The sequence below is a fragment of the Argiope bruennichi genome, chromosome 2 (genome assembly GCF_947563725.1).
Source record: "Argiope bruennichi chromosome 2, qqArgBrue1.1, whole genome shotgun sequence".
NCBI lineage: Eukaryota > Metazoa > Arthropoda > Arachnida > Araneae > Araneidae > Argiope > Argiope bruennichi.
The window spans coordinates 24,545,651-24,564,254 of NC_079152.1; the positions used below are offsets into that span (position 1 = coordinate 24,545,651).

The window sequence follows — 18,604 nt, forward strand, 5'->3', positions numbered from 1 at the left end:
TTGTTTTCATGTTGGCAATGCGAGGAATTTGTTTCATGTGATCGTACACAATTAACCATTTTGGCTCTGAGTGGCGGAGTGGAAGAGAATGCTCTGGTGACACATATCTAGAACAAACAAGTGACCCACAACAAGCAGCCTTGAGATGACCATAATTTTGGCCTTATAAAATATGATTGGGCTTGGTACGTAAGGTCGGACACAGCAATTTAAATATCCAGCGTTGATTGATTTGGAAAGTTCAGTTTTATTGAAAATTAAAATTACATGAATGGTGGTATCAAATCCTATATTCCTTTTCTATATTTCTTTCCTTTTACATGAATGATACCATGATCTTTCAGTTCATTAAGAATTTCAGCTTTTGATGATTTGAGAAGTTTAGTTTTGGATAAAAACACCGCGAACAGGTGCTTTGTGCAGAGGGACGCAACTTGGGAGATTATGAAGTTTTTTGTTCAGAAGAAAGGATTTCGTCTGTAAAGAGGATATTATTTCTATTAAGAAATCGTCAAACTTATTTTGTCTCCCTGCCAAATCCTATTATTCCATTAATAACAGTGAAAAGCGAAACAGAAGACTACGTTTTAGCAGTATTGGTAGCTGAGAGAATCTAAAATTTAGCATAATTGCTAATGCAATCGATATCCCTACTCTCCAAATTTAAACATTTCATACCAGAGAAATTTACAAAAGAACCCATGCAAAGAACAAAAGAATTTGAGCTCGTCGGCACCACCTATCATGATATCCAACAAAAGAAAGCTAGACATTCTTAGCCTAGGCGCTTACCCTGCTGCTAGCCGAGATCTCTACCCTCAAAGTCATTTCCAAGAACATTCACTAATCTTAACGATAAGCCTCAGAGAATGCCTCTTTCGATTCATCTCTAGCAGACGAAACCAATCAGGTGGCTAGCTACCTGTCGATTTATATACCGGAGTCAATACTGCACCACCCTTTTAATGGATCTTCTTGCACGGTCAACACGTGGTATTTTGACTGTCCATGAGAAAGAAGCAAACACAGTTGCAACAGCTTCTCAGAGAGAACTCTCTCACTTGTCGTCGGGGATAGAAAGAAGAAAAGTATACATCAGCAGGTTGAGACGGTAACCTTGAAGTCAGGCCAGATCATTAGAGTATCTCGGGGTCGTGAAGCCCGTTGCATCTAAAGAAAATGTTCTCCTGATGGCCACAAATATTAGGAATTCGTTTGTAATTAAATACCAGATGGCACTACTGGCATAGAATGGAATTTATTTGAATCAATCGATTAAACTGCGATTAAATTTTAAAACTCTTGAGATAATGTATTGTCATCGAAAAGCACACATGTTACAAAATTTAAAGTCACTAGGACATCAGAAAGCGAGGAAAAAATCGATTACAGCATTTTGTGTTTGCAAACAGGAAACCTACCAATATAGAGAAAACTGCATGCAAACATAATGCGGATTTAATCTTTAATAAGTAATCATATTAACTGTAAATAATAAAGATCAAAATCAAGCAGACTCTGCATCGACCAAGAATCTAATCCACACAAAGCCACTGATATGATGCTACATAATACTGGCAAAGGTAACTTTTCCGCATTCAGGTGCATAATGCGCATGATCAGACTCTATCAAAAATCTTTTTTTTTTCATAGAGTATTATTAATTCTCAAAATCAGGAGTCGTGTAAATCCTTTGTCAATCATTTCTTCGACAACCGCTAGTCTAAAGTATTTTTAATTTCTTTCAGAACTTCATCAGTGCTTTTTTGTCGTAGTAACCTAACATTCGTAAATGCATTAGTAGCAACTGTCGTACACGTCCTTTATAAGAATTAAACAATCTATACGCACTTTACAAGATATTAAAATGATCATAGTATAGATACACTAAATAAATGGCCGTTTATTTTCCTTGATGAAAATGAAACCTTGAAGAAATCCTTTTTCTTATCCTGTTGTTGTTGTTTCTTATGGCACTTGCCATGAACAAGCCCGCTGTTACGAAGACAGTGGTTTAAGCCGGTGGGGGGAGCCGCTGTTTTTATAGTAGCGCCAACGAGGGCCAAGAGTACGACTTTGCTACTCACGCATCACTCATTTGTTTGCACAACCCCCTTTTTACAGGAGGGCAGATTCACACATCTCACAGATAGAACAACGGAAGAACAACCATGCCCAAACCGTGACTCAAACCCAGGACGCCCAGATCACGGGGAAGATGCGCTACCCCTATGCCAGGACGCCGGCTTTCTTATCCTAACTGAACAAAACGCAAGTGCTCGTGGAACCAAACGCATTAAACTACGATAAGACTGAGAATTATCATAGATTACTGATCTTTAATATTTCTTACTTTCAATCAGTTGCATTTCACACAGGCATTAGATTTTATTCATTCTATCCATACGCCGTATCCATTAGTTAAACCAATCTTTACACTTCTCGTTTTTACTTAGTTTTATGCATCTTTTTTTTCACTTTATAAATTCAGTTTCCTCAAGAAAAAGACAAGCCTCCGATGCTCAAACAAGTGGAGACACGAGCTGACTTTCTGAATTCGATTTCTTTTTAAACGGTGCATCGTCGGTGACCAGAAGCAAATTGCTTTTGGAATTGGAAGAAATGTTTTATTAAAGTGTTTCGTTACTCCCGCGTTGAAAGGGACGCTAACGGATTATTGATCGTGAAGGGGACATCAGATGCATTTGGTCGGCAATGGAATTTATATTGCTTCAGAAGATCCAAAATTTCCTGGGAAAATCCTAATAAAAATAAATGTATGAAAGTATTCTAAGAAAATTACAGGATCCAAAAATAATATGAAATTGCTGTTTTAAAACAATATAGATGTTTATTATTAAGCAGAGTAACTGGTCTCCCTAAATCTTTCTCGCATACTCTCTAATAAATATATAATGCAAAGAACATCTTAGATGGCATAGACGTGCAATTGTTACGAAATATTAACTTTTGCATGAATTTAAAATTTTAACTGAAACTATCGTGTTACCTTTGGCGAGTTATTTGGCGACTAATGTCTGGCATGCGTTAATAATATCCAAAAATCGAATCTGTATTTTAGACATGTTTTTCTCAAACAATTGAAACAAAAATTTCACACAAATTTGCACTTATAGTCGGAAGATTCCATAATAATTTTATACGTTTAAGTCATTGCATTTATGAATTTTCCCCTTTACATGTTTCTGAAAGTATTGACTGACAGGCAGTCAACCCTTATTTGGATAGGGTACAAAATTTGATACTATATATGTTAAATATGTGCACCGAATTTCATCTAACTAGCCTTCTAATGTGTTACGAATTGCTCCTATCATTAAATGTGTAGCAAATATTGTATGTAGACTACATATTTACATGCGAAATTTTCTTTATGACAGAGGCATCCTTTTAAACTCATTTTTCTTTTTCGTTTGACTTGGACACGTCGAACTTTATGTCGTCGAAATATCTATCAATTATTTTCATATGTATTTGGATTATTTCAACTGACTAATCATTATATCGGATAGTGAATTCCACTGGAATATCGAGTTGCGTTGTCTTTGATTTCATAAGGCATGATTCTATGATTAATTATCTCTTTCTATTGTAGGTTCCACTCCGAGACTGATAAGCAAATTTTGGACGTCATTTTGGACAGAAAACGTTACGACCACCGAGTGCGACCGAGTAGTAAGTCTGTCTGTCTTATTTATTTTTTCCCCTCCTTCTTTTTCAGACTAGGTCTTCTTCTTAACGGAAATGCTTTTGATCGATTTGGGGCTGGGCATCCATTGTTTGCACTTAAACACGTCAACCCTCCAAAGAAAAATGAATTATTAAATTAAATGAGAGCTTTAACATCTGACCACCATTCAAGCATTCGCTTGCCTTTTGTTGTACCGACAATGAGCGGAACGGTGAAGGGGGTCTATTCAAACTCTGGCCTCGAATAAAGAAGTCTTTTATTATAAAAAGGAATATTTGTGTGTATGTATGTGAGAAAAAGGTGCTAGATTTGCATAGGAAAATCAAATTTAGTCTGATAAAAACTGATTGTGAAGAAAATGAAAAGCTACCAGATAAACGAAAAATCAGCTCCGGCACTTTGTTAAAGGGAAAGAATATCCGTTGTAAAATATTTATAAGTGAAAAATTGTTCATGTTGTTATTGTTAGAGAAAGCAAAAAGCTCTTTCCTATAAGTGACGGTGATAATACAAAAATTTATTTAAATAAGAAGGCGGTTTTCCACTCTTATTTATTACAGAAAATGAAATTTTTCCATTACAATTCTCGTAAAATTTTCACGCCATCTCAAGAATGATGCGCTAATCTAATGCCAATTATGCGGCCAAATGATGAGATGGAAAAAATGGAATGACGTAACTTGATTGAATCGGAATGATGAAAGGATTGAATAATAAAACTGTGCCAACCGGTTTTTACGAAGAGGCAGATTATTTTCAATATATCAGAAATGAGGTAAGAGTCGCATTGCTTTACATCATTTTGTTTTACAACATTTTGAAACATTTAACCTTAATAAATTACCTAACATTTTGAATTAAGCAAAAAATTTTGTTTAAGAATTTTATGATTTGCGTATTTCTTTATTAATTTATGTTTATGATTAAAATATATACAATGCGTCTGCCATTCAATATGGCTGAAAGACGTGAATTTAATTTAATAAATCTACTACAAATTACTATAGAATGAAATTAAAGAATATGTATACTTTAATTCGAAGTATGTATACTTTAAAGTATATGTATACTTTATTTCGAAGGTGTTGATTAAAAAAAGGATTTTATTTTTAAGTAAATTTTTGAGTTTTAAGATAATGCAAAATCTATTCTTATTAGATGAAAGTTTTAGAAGATATGCTCCTCAATTTCCATAATTAAATCATAGCGATCATACATCTACCAACGTTTAAATCTAACTTCTTGCTCAATTAAACTTTCTTCTTTTGCATCTTGTCTCCTCTGAGTGAATGTAATTTTGGGTGACGCGGTGAACATTCTCCAGAGCATTTCTAATAATATTTTGATGCTCCACTTATTAGTGAATCTTCAAATGAAGTGCAGCTGTAAAAGTGATTGATAAAGCAGTCTGTAACGTTATACATATTACTGATTTGCTTACATTCGGCTGTTGCCATTCGGTGTTAGTAATAAAAGTGATTTCCGTGTCACGTATGTTTATATATTTATGTATGTATATTTTTTGTATTATCTCGACAAAATCACTTGTACCTTATCTTTTGAAGTCCTGTGTTTCTTACAATCAATACTAATTTTGAGAAAGTATTCATACTTATCAGATATAAAAATCTCTAATCTAATCGATCTTTAATCGATCTCTCTAAATATATTAAAGAATATTTTAAATATATAATCTGGCAATCATTGAAATAGAACTGACAGTTTCAATTTCAGATCATTTAAATGAATGTATTTCTTCTAGAAAAATATTAGTTATTAAACATTCGAGATTATGAACATTTTTTTAACATTAGTATTTTTTGCATTTATACATTATTATTCCGCTCATCATTGACAGATGCACTTTTTATAATTTATATGCTATCTTAAAAATGATTATGAACATTTTTTTAACATTAGTATTTTTTGCATTTATACATTATTATTCCGCTCATCATTGACAGATGCGCTTTTTATAATTTATATGCTATCTTAAAAATGATTATGAAAATTTTTTTAACATTGGTATTTTTTGCATTTATACATTATTATTCCGCTCATCATTGACAGATGCACTTTTTATAATTTATATGCTATCTTAAAAATGATTATGAACATTTTTTTAACATTAGTATTTTTTGCATTTATACATTATTATTCCGCTCATCATTGACAGATGCACCTTTTATAATTTATATGCTATCTTAAAAATGATTATGAACATTTTTTTAACATTAGTATTTTTTGCATTTATACATTATTATTCCGCTCATCATTGACAGATGCACTTTTTATAATTTATATGCTATCTTAAAAATGATTATGAACATTTTTTTAACATTAGTATTTTTTGCATTTATACATTATTATTCCGCTCATCATTGACAGATGCGCTTTTTATAATTTATATGCTATCTTAAAAATGATTATGAAAATTTTTTTAACATTGGTATTTTTTGCATTTATACATTATTATTCCGCTCATCATTGACAGATGCACTTTTTATAATTTATATGCTATCTTAAAAATGATTATGAACATTTTTTTAACATTAGTATTTTTTGCATTTATACATTATTATTCCGCTCATCATTGACAGATGCACTTTTTATAATTTATATGCTATCTTAAAAATGATTATGAACATTTTTTTAACATTAGTATTTTTTGCATTTATACATTATTATTCCGCTCATCATTGACAGATGCACCTTTTATAATTTATATGCTATCTTAAAAATGATTATGAACATTTTTTAACATTAGTATTTTTTGCATTTATACATTATTATTCAGCTCATCATTGACAGATGCACCTTTTATAATTTATATGCTATCTTAAAAATGATTATGAACATTTTTTTAGCATTAGTATTTTTTGCATTTATACATTATTATTCCGCTCATCATTGACAGATGCACTTTTTATAATTTATATGCTATCTTAAAAATGATTATGAACATTTTTTTAACATTAGTATTTTTTGCATTTATACATTATTATTCCGCTCATCATTGACAGATGCACTTTTTATAATTTATATGCTATCTTAAAAATGATTATGAACATTTTTTTAACATTAGTATTTTTTGCATTTATACATTATTATTCCGCTCATCATTGACAGATGCACCTTTTATAATTTATATGCTATCTTAAAAATGATTATGAACATTTTTTAACATTAGTATTTTTTGCATTTATACATTATTATTCAGCTCATCATTGACAGATGCACCTTTTATAATTTATATGCTATCTTAAAAATGATTATGAACATTTTTTTAGCATTAGTATTTTTTGCATTTATACATTATTATTCCGCTCATCATTGACAGATGCACTTTTTATATTTTATATCAGACTCTTAAAAATTATCTTCTTTCATCTTTACATTTCAGATTATTAGTGAACTAGAAGCAAAGAGAATAATCATGGGTCAGTTTTCAGCATATTATATTTAGAGATAATTTCGTTTATCGGATATGAACTATTCTAATTAATAACTTTAAAATTTCACCGAAGAGACAAAATAAGTTGCATAGCGCGCAATACGCTGCAAATAGAAATCCATCCTTAATTTTTAAACTTATAGCAACAATTCTTTATCATTAAGAAATAAAGAATAAAGCCGAAAGAATAATGTAATACATCGAAATCCGAAAAATTGGCTTACGATAGTTTATCCGTAATGCACAAAAATAGACAATTTATTTGAAATGAATACAAAACGCAGATGTAACAGTCATCTAATGCGAAAGCTTGGAGAGCGGGTCTAATTACGATCAGCTACAATTATTAGTTTCAAAACAGCATATTGATTTACCGAGTGGAAAGCCGGTATAAAATTGGATGTAGCTTGAATCCAGTGGCCATTTGAACGGAATTTTGGACGAAGCAGGCTGGGAGGGGGGGGGGAGGTATGCAAAGATGAATTAATTTCACAAGCACTTGACAACCGAAATTCATAAAAAAAGAATGAACAAAGATTGAAATGTTACAATGTTAGAACAATGCTAAAAAATTTTTTTAGAAATTTTATATTTTAGATATATAATTGCATCTAGAATAAGATTATTGGAGTTGGTTCTAAGTGTCCAATCCAGTTAACCCTTATCGTGGCAAGATGCTTTTCTGAAGAAAAACAAAAAATATGTATATAGGTAGCTTCTTTACGCTACCTATATTAAAATTACCTATATTAAAACTACCTATATTAATTACCTATATTAAAACTAAGTTAAAAATTATTTTATAGCGGTAGTATATTTTTATAAAGTTGTACGTATGGTATACTATACAAAATGAACATAAGGATTAAACGTTAATTAGATTACCTTATCGTTTTCTAACTATCTATTTAATATGAAGATTAGTTGTAATAACATGTGCCTTCTTATTTTAAAATTTGGATTAGTTGCTGATGATTCGGTACTCGCTCTCCAAACTTCCATGTCCCATAAAAACGTTAAAATTTCGCATCAATAGGGTCTCATTAACCCCTGCTTTTATTCTTAATGTGCACCAGACCACAATGCAATGGACCTCTATAAACCAGTCTCGAACATGTAATCTTCCCATTCGAAATCAAAATTCAATCACATTCAACACTATTTGGTGGAAAAAAGAAAAGAGTAATCTAAGGCAGAAATCTGATCCTTTATATTTTTTAAGAAATTTTTAAAGGGCCGCGTGGGCCTTGTGGTAAAGTCTCGGCTTCGGAACCCTTCAGGTTCGAGACCCGAATTCACAGAAGATCAGTCGTATAAACGAGCCTAGTTCCCGCCAAATCTGTCGGAACCAAACGCCCTCCCTCTGGTGTGGTGTGGACGTTTGGAGAGGAGGGCACCAGCGCAGGTCTCATCCGCGTTATCTAACCGCGGTCCAAAATTAAGAGCCTTAGTGTTGCTTTGAAGTACGGGATTTAAATTCTAAACTAATTTAAGAAATGTTTCTAAGTAAAAAAAAATTCGCTTTATTAATTCAGTGAGTATATTGTATTTTATTTACTAATTTAAAAAAGTGTTGTGTGTTTCATTAAAAAAAAATTATCTAATTTTTTTTTTCTATTGCTGTTTCAGACAAGACGGAGGTGAACGTTACCGTCCTCATTCTTTCATTATCATCACCGGACGAATCTAGTCTCGTAAGTGAGTTGCATTTTCTCAGTTCAGCGCTGTCATTACATTAACGCTTGTGCGCTCAGCTACAAGACAGGAACTTCGTGCACTTTTTTACTTAGATGTAAAACAATTAACAAGGCACCCCTTCAAGAATCATTAATTATGAACGGCAAGAACCAGGATGTGTTCACCATAGAGCCGTTCTTTTTCTTGAAGTAAATAGAAAATGAAACTACTGTGCTTTTATAATGCATACTTTTTAGAAAACTGTGAGAAAGATGAGATTTTAAGCATCACAGATGAGAATGAAATAGAAACTCTTGCAAAAGAAAAAGAATAAGGCCACGGCAAATCTGATAATATTTACCATAGGCGTCATTAATGTATTTAATTAATTGTTTAAATATGAATCATTCCTAGTAATGTTTAATAAATTAGCAGATAATGTTTAGATTTCAAAGAATTATTATCCAAACAAATTTCATTTAATTAAAGATGATTCAAAAGGCATGAATATCTAGCTTTTTTTATTATTTTGTTTATAGTATGATATACCTTTTTTTAAAAAAATTCCTCTGTATCTTCCTTTTTTAAAATTCCTAAAATCGCATGCAATTCTTCAACCTTATGTTTTATTAATATTATATTCATTATAATAGAAAATAATAGAAATAATACTAATATTAAAGTGTTCTATACTAGACCATATGGCTTTTAGAAGCAAAATACTCAATACTTTGCTCTTAATCTGTTCTCTAAATACAAGATTATTCTTTTTTTATTCTAAAGTTAATTTGGATTTGTGTTCGAAAAATAAGAGAATTGTAATCATTAAATTAAAATATGAAATTCATATAAATGCAATAATTACTTTATGAATATTCTCTAAAACGGCTATTAATATGGTCACGAAGAAAACTCAATTTTAGAAAATAATTTGATTTATTTTAAAAGATAAAAAGAGTCAAAACAAAAAAGCTCAAACTCTGGCTTCGACGATAAAGACTGTAATAAAATGAATTCAAACCAACTAAAGCACGCGCAGCATCTGCAGTCTTTTTAAATTGATAACTTTATGTATAATTTTGCCAATAAATTCTTCTTTTCCTTTGTTAGTATTCAATTAGTTTTATTCAAGATTTTAAATTTTGATTCATGGGTATTTACCAATTTCAAAGTAATAAAAACAGTTAAGTATAAAGCTATTTTTTTACTTAAAAAATTTGGCAACATTAACATCATTTCAAAACGGAAATAATTTTTGTAAAATCTTTTATGTATATCATGATTTGTAGGGGAACTTATTTTTACAAATCTGAGAACCCTTCTAAAATTCTAAGGACATAAACTTATTTATGACAGATAGAATCGAAAATAAAATTTTGTATATAGGTTCGAAGCAAAATATTTAATAAATCTAACAGAAATCATAGTAATGCAAATAATGTTATAGCTAACAAATGATACGATGATCAAAATCATTTTGAACGTACAAATATACTGCTGATCAAAATTCTATTTTCAATTGATTATAGAATTCGAAATTTTTGACACTCATATCTTAATCAACTGACATACAAACAAAAAGGAATTGAATGCGCCCTATAAACATTATTTAATTAAGGTCAATTTTACAGCTGTACAAATAAGATAGTTTAAAAATAGAACATTCTATTTTGAAATTCACATTGCTATATAACATTTATTCAGGTTGATATATACTTTTAATGAACAATGATACATAATATAATATTTTCTGCTTCCGCCAGAGACGTCAGTCTAAGATGGCAAATGAAATGAGTGTCTTTTTGACGTCAGGGCAACGATATTCATAGAATAATTATTTATGGTTCAAAATAATGTTAAATAATCGAAGATCTAGTCACCAAAAATAGCGCTTCTGTTCATTCAACTTTCAATAATTCTTTACTATTTCTTTTCAATTTTGCTCATTAACGTCAATTTAACAATTCATTTTAGCTCTGTCTTGAAAAAAGCTGCATTGAAGCATTTGATCTCCAGTTTACAGAAGCAATATAATTTTCAACAGATTAATTGCTTTGTTTTCTGTAGATCTAATTAAATTGCACCTGTCTTAGAAATGTGTTGTCTTAATCATTAAATTAAAAATTCATGCAACATTTATAGTAACTGGATTCCACGTCATTTCTTTTTATAATGAGTTAATTAACTTTAATTAATAAATTTAAAAGTCCGATTATTTGATGCATATTCAACGAGCAAAAAATTTAATGTTAAAAGGAAATTCTAAAAAATTTTTAAACTCCAGTATATATGTCGTCCTATATGAATTTCAGTCCATATAATAGTTCTTCATCCTAAGTCTTTCTTTGTGTCACGGCACGGATCCTTTTTCCAAATCCTCAATTATTTAACGTGCCCTTTTCATATTTATTTCATTAAAATCTTAGCAATCCCCTGCAATTCCTGGACTCTATTCTTAAATTTATCAAAATCCTCATAATCAGCAAATGTTCGTCTTTATAATAATTTCTTTGTCTTTATGTAATCACGAAAAATGAAATTTCAGTCCTGTGTAATCATACTGAGTAGCTTCTTAGAATCAAGTTCAGTTTTAGAGCTTCTATTCTTCTTGTCCATAAAATTGCAGGGTGATTCAAAATATGTTCATTGTAAACAATGATTGAAGGTTAAATTTGAATACAATACAGAAAGAAGTTTAAGGTTTTGCTTAGATATCTAATATTCGGACTATATGTGACTTAACAAAGCAATATCCAATTGATTCTAATCAGAAGTCAAGAATTTTTCATGTGTGCCTTTGGCATCTTCTTTTATCATTACTGAACTATGCAATGTACAAATGGAATCTAGACGCGTCAGGATGATTTTGATATGTAATTATGCTTATGGCCATCTAAATAAATCTGTGTTTTCATTTCATGTTGAAAATGCTTTCAATCCCTGCAGAATACCAATCCCTGTTTTTCCTTTTCCCGTGATGTGTCTTCTTCTATTTGGTTGATAATGACCACTTAAGAATTTCTCATGCAAAAAACTGTCAAAACAAGCAACTATTGAGAGCAAAATTTCAGTTTCCTTCTGCAGTTGAGTTTAAATTTGTGTATTCCTACCATTGTTCCCGTGAGTAACGAGACAATCAATTTGAATAAACCCGTGAATGCAATGCCAAATAATTGGGAAGAGAAATAAAAAATGAATTATGCTATCATTACTACAATAATGGAGGGTTCCTTTCTCTCTTGCGCAGAAGTACGAGGTGGAGTTCCTGCTTCACCAGAGCTGGGAGGACCCCCGCCTGCAGTACGAGGACGGGGGCCGGCACAAGTACCTGAACGCCATCTCCCACTACCAGCAGGTGTGGACGCCGGACATCTACTTCATCAAGCACGGCGAGTTCAAGGCGCCTCTGGCACAGGTGCACATGGCTCTCAAGATCTACAACAACGGCTCCGTCCGATACATCACTAGGTTTGCCTTTTGCTCTTCATGTTTGTATAGATGGAATTTGGATGCTTTTTCACATTAATGTAATCGATTTTTCTCCAAGAATAAAAATATTTTCTAAACTTCATTACCATTCAATCTATTTTTTTAATTCAATTTTGATTGTAAAGTGAGTGATTTTTTTAACGAAAGAAACTTAGAGTTAAACAGCAGTGCTCTTTTTGATGATTCTAAAAAATAAATTCAATCCTTCCTGCCTATGGAGAGTTTAGAAATTGTTATAACTTTATAGCTACCGTTCTCAACATCGAACCGCTAATTTCCTGTGTGGTTGGAAGAACACTCAGAGGTTGAAGAGGTATAGTCCTCTTGGACATGCTGAAAAGTTAGATGTTTTGCAACCCATTGTTTCTTCTAACTCTCTAAAGCCTATTGCTTCCCGTCTTGACAAATTATCTGGTGTGTACTTCCATACAGAACTATTGACTTACACTAATAAATCTTCTCAACATCCTGAATTTCTAAGACAAGCTGCTCTTGAAGTAATCAATAACATCCCATCTGAAGCTGTACTGATTTATACTGACGGTAGTAAAGATGAAAATGGTCACACTGGTAGCGGGGTTGTAATTAAATCCGGCAATGAAGAGACTTTCCTTAGTCAGCGCAACCCTGACTTTAGTTCCGTCTTTGGCTCAGAATTGATAGCCATTGACATGGCTCTGGGCTTTTCTTTAGATCACCAATTAATCGGTGAGATTTGGCTTCTAGTTGATAGTCGTAGCGTCATACAGTACTTAGAAAACTGGAGGAATATTGTAGACCAGAGAGGCATCCGTGTTTTTGAAAAATTAAAATTGATGTCCAAGTCCTCCGCTATACATTTTCAATGGATACCATCTCATGTAAACCTTAAATATAATGACATTGCCGATAGTCTGGCTAAGAAGGGTTCATCCCTGACTCTGAATTCTGCTGAGCCCTTAACTTTCCAGGAAATGCATTCCAGAAGTAAGGCCCTTGTCAACTCATCTTGGAAACTACCACCTTCCCATCCTTGGTACCTTGGCTCTGGCCCTGGTAGTGCTCTGAGCTTTGGCGGTGCTAGACAAGACCAGACGGCTCTGTCTAGATTTAAATCTGGCCACCTCAAGACTCTTCGGTTTTCCGGTGGGAACAAGATCTTCCCCATCTGCACAAAGTGCAATTCAAGCGGGGCCACTGCTGAGCATTTGCTTCGCTGTATTGGCTTTTCCCGGGAGAACCTGCTTCATAGCCCCAATAATGTCCTTGATGGTTTGAAGGCGAATGGTCTCATGGACCTGATCTGATTCCGGTCAGGGGATTAGAAAGAAGAAGAAGAAGAGACATTGTTATGGTTGTTTATCGCATCATTTTGTTACAACCATGTATTGTAAGCCAAGACAATAGATGTTGTGTTACATGAAAAACTGTTATAGAAAACAATGTATGAAATGGTGTAGCGTCTTCATATTTTGCGATCTGCCAAGCCGACGCTGAAACTTACTAAACTAAATTCGTCTAATTATAAATTTAATTAAAGAATTTATAATTCACAGAAATAACAGCGTCTATAGTATAACAGTTTTTGTGCAATAATTTTTATAACCAGGGCAAGACTTTATTGTTTAAATATTTAAAAATAAAATAAATGAATAAAAATATGGTTAGTAAAACGATTCTATGTTTTTTTAAATACGATTAAGAGTAAATTTCTTTTTTTTTTCAAAATCCTTTTTTCTTGAGAGGTAAGTCTAATATCCTCCTATTGATTAACAGTTGAGACTTCATAGCAATAATTTTTTTTGGTATTTTGTTTAATAAATTAATTATAAACATGTCTCTTATTTGTACCACATGAGTTAGTATATTTCGGAATGTATCGAGGATTTCTATCGATAAAAGTATAACTAAACCTTCTTTAATTTTTTTAAAAATTTAGAATCTTGTTAATCCAATTGTAATTAATTTTCTAATTTCATTTTTTCCAAATTCTCTACAAAAAGAGAAATATCAAAAATTAATTTCTAGTTTTAGGAAAGAGGATTCTCGGTATAACGATAGCATTTAACTGTTAAATTCAATCATTGTTTTGTACGTAAAGGGATATTTTAGCAGTTTTTAATAACTTTCTATATTTCTCTTTCATGTAGGCGAAGTATGATTTTAAATTGTCAAGGAAATTTGCAAATATTTCCTTTTGATAATCCTAAGTGTCCTTTTGCTATAGAAAGTGGTAAGTAAACATTTCTATGAATTTTGATTTATTTTGCTTGTTGATTTGACTTAATTACAAGAATTTTAAATGTCACATTTGAGCAAAGCAGCCAAGTAAACCAAACTGAAAATAAGGAGAATTTTTTTTCCTTATCCATGGCAAAATGAAACCCCTCAGGAATGGAACTGTTTTTTAACATATATAAAGAATATTTTTTTCTCAAAATATAAATCTCTCGTTTTCTAGTTATAGGCATCGAAATTATAGCAAGTGGCTAGAAATCTGAATTTCGTAATAACCCGAATAAAGTACTTTTCTTCACTGATTAAGTCACCATAGTCAAAATTCACAAAAGGGGCGCCTATAATCACAGCGGTCCTGCACTGGGCTACATTCTATTTATAAATTATCAGCAATAAAACCGATTAAAAATGTAAGTGCATATCGGCACAATTAATCAAACGAAATGAGTATTTCAAGAAGATTCCGGTAAACTTTCGAAAAATAGTACTCAATAATATAGTGTATTCAAGAGGCATTCCATTGAGCAGTGCTGTGAAATTGCCGATTGAAGTCTTAATGGATAAATCTCTCCACGTCATTTGCCGATTAAGGCCAAAATTTGAGATTTTTTTAGACAAAGAAGCACTTTTACCCATTAAATAACTGGAAAGGGAAGAAACAATTAGTATTCGATGGTAATGAAAAATACAGCTAAGACCTAAGCAGACACTAAAAAAATGCAGATGCAAGCACTTAACTCGACCTTCTTATTATAAGCAGGTCAAAGATCTAGGATCCATTAATAAAATTTCGATGAGGAGGCTACAAACATCCTCCGTACAATCACTATGTGATTTTCATCTCTTCAGTCCCTTAAAAAGGACTAAAAACTGAGATGTTCACCTGTAACACTACATCGTAGACATTTGACTTCAATGCTATCTTAGTTGAAACCATCTAATCTGTCCTTGCTAGAGAAGAAGAAGAAGAATCGATATTCAAGATCTCTGCATCAGATAAGGATATATTACATGCCGATCTATAATTAAAAATCTATCTTTAAATGTCGGTACACTTCTGAAAAAAGAGGATGGAGACGGCAAGGTCCGTGTATATGTAAGAGCGAAACACGAAGAAACAAAAACATTTAATGCAGATTTGTTGTTGTTGTTTCTTATGGCACTTGCCATGGACAAGCCCGCTGTTACGAAGACAGCGATTTTAAGCCGGTGGGGGAACGTGTGTTGGTTTTTATAGTAGCGCCATCTAGGGCCAAGAGAATGACTAAGATACACACACGTCACAACTCTTTTTACGGAGTGAACTTCATTCACGCAATTCATTCACTCATCCACATATCGTAATTTAGACCCGAATCAGAGAACGATCACCACTGATCCAGTACCCCCAGTGGTATTACTCTCGACATGGAGGACTTTGTGATCACGACAGATTTATACGCGCGTCAGCCACCAAGCGCGCGAATAATCTTCGTCCGGCGGGGTTCGAACTCGTAACCTAAGGGACGCGAATCCAACTCTCTACCAACCAGGCGGATTTGGAATAGGTTTGTTAAATATTTGGCAGAACCCGCTCATCGTAAAATGTGGCGTAATGACTATTAGCGAATCAAAACAGGAAATTATAAAATGAAGCAATCAAAACGTAGTAAAAAAAATAAATACAATTTTACGTGTTTATTTTTTATTTATTTATTTATTTTGATAATGTTGTCGTTTTGTGAACTGCAGATAACTACGGATTCAAATAAATAATTAAAAAAGAAAACACTATAAAAGTAAGAACAAGATAACGAAATTAGAAATCTTGTTAAAAACGCTATTACAATTTAAATTATATAAGAATAACTACGGGATTACATCCCTTGTATATTCAGCTTAGAAATCACATTGTATTACTTTTGGAATCTCTATATGATCCTAATTCGCTTCACTCGCTCACCTTACAGCTTTAGAATAATCTAAGCTTTAAATTTTTCATAATCGATATTGCGTAACTTAAACCCATTTGACTTAGACTTTTTGAGGGTCCAAACTAATAAACCCGCCAACCTTGCGAGTTGTTGGCGAAAAGTGATTATCAAATTCAGCCCATTTCTTACCATATAAGCCCTTTAAATGTATAAATGTTCAGATTGCTAGATTCGTAATTGGGCCCTTTGCCAAATTAGCAAAGGAATGATGTTTTTACTGGGGGAATTTTTATTTCTTCACTGATTGAATCGGTAAAAAAAATTATACGAACTCATCTGGAAGATGATTAAAAATCAATTAATGAAAGTATCTTAATCGTTCTTGATTTAACTTAGAGAGAAATATCTAAAAAAATGATCTAAAAAAATTGGTAAAAATTGAAACGGTAACTAATTTAGAATGTTGAGTGCAGGAATTTAATTTCCAATTTTTTTTTTTTTTTTTTAATTTTGCAGGGAAAAGTAATTAATTTTTAAAATTTTCTCACAACTCAATAAATTTTGCCATAGATACAAATCAGATTTTTTTTTAATCAAAAATTATTTCTTCTGTGTATTAGTGCTCAGACTTTCTTTTTTCAAAATCCTTGAAAATAATTCTACAGTCAAATAAGTGCGAAAAATTATTCAGCAAATCACAAAGTATTGAATAAAAAAAATATTGCACTAAATTTAAAATTTAGGCTTAGAGGTCTGTTATATCACTATTACGAACTCTTTGTTTGCTTAAAAGCGACTGTTTCATCTAATCAAGCATCCTTTTATACGTACATAATGTACAAACAAGAGATACACGATTGGTTTTTCGCAGAGAATGTTAATAGAGTTATTGTCAAGTGAAAGAGGAGTGAAGCCATGTTAGACGCATACCCAGATTGAACAATACTGAAGCGAAAGTTCCTTAGAAAGCCCTTAAAACACAGGGAGTCTGATTGCACATAAAGCACAACTTTGAATGATATTCAAGTGAGGGATTCTGGAAAAATGCCCTAAAGATCTATTTCATTTCATTACCATTTTGGTAATGATGGTAACCTATAATTACCATTTTGGATGACACACAAGGGAATCATCCATTGGTGGTACTCAAACACCCAACGGTTTTTTTATTTGTTCGTTTGTCTCTTTGTTTTAAAGCACGTTACTGCCAATTTGGACTACACTCGAGCGAAAGTTTTATGAAAGTACTCGGAAGACCAGAAAGTTTTGCCCACATAACAGGATAGAGCATGAAAAACCCTGAGGTGTGGACTTGATTTTTGAAGTCTACTTTTGACAGCCTTTCAGTAATTTAGAAGGAGCATTGACCTTCCAGTGGCACAATCAGTTTATGAATGTATTGTCATGGTACACCAGCGATTCTTAACCTATGGGTCGCGACCCAAAATTGGGTCGCGAAGCATATTTCTTGGGTCGCGCTGAGTCGAACCAAAAAAGTTAGTTATACACCAAATTTCAGACATTTTAGAAATGACGACTTGAATAAATATCAACAATCGAAAATGAATGTTAGAATTTAGAAAAACTAATAGCAGACTTTGATCGATATTTCCCTGCAGACGATGTTTTCAAATATAATTGGTTTCGAATGCCATTTAATTTTGATGTAAGTGATTTGCATGAGGAATTTGTTAATATTAATCAATTTCAAGAACAATTAATAGAAATACAAAGTGACCAAGCACTTCGATACAATTTCTACAAAAACACTGAATATTTATGTGCTTTCTGGTTAAAATTAAAAACCGAAAAGCCAATAATTGTTAAAGTAGCCCTAAAAGTATTTTTGCCCTTTGCAACAACATATATGTGTGAGGCTGGTTTTTCGGCTCTGTGTGTAATCAAAAACAATTACCGGAACAAGTTAAATCCTGAAATAGATATAAGGTGCTCCTTGACAAGCATTCAACCGAGGTTTGAAGATCTTTCAAAATGTATTCAAGCACAAGGTTCTCATTAAAACTGTATGACTTGCATTTAAAATTTAAAAGACTTAACATATGTATTGATATTTCTTTTTTTTAGTACTTTTTAAACAAAAAGTACTTTTGTTTATCTTTATTATTAAAAAAATAAATAAAA

General features: G+C 32.1%; 1 protein-coding gene across 2 annotated transcripts in view; it reads left to right on the forward strand.

Annotated features, from left to right (window-relative positions):
• The window catches only part of LOC129961674 (glutamate-gated chloride channel-like), a 307,445-nt gene that overhangs the window by 260,582 nt on the left and 28,259 nt on the right, over window positions 1–18,604 (forward strand). For both annotated transcript variants that reach the window (XM_056075205.1, XM_056075206.1), the window contains exons 4-7: window positions 3,617–3,696; window positions 8,796–8,860; window positions 12,091–12,311; window positions 14,462–14,544. In XM_056075205.1, the coding sequence (XP_055931180.1) occupies window positions 3,617–3,696; window positions 8,796–8,860; window positions 12,091–12,311; window positions 14,462–14,544 (449 nt within the window). The remainder of the gene's footprint in view (window positions 1–3,616; window positions 3,697–8,795; window positions 8,861–12,090; window positions 12,312–14,461; window positions 14,545–18,604) is intronic.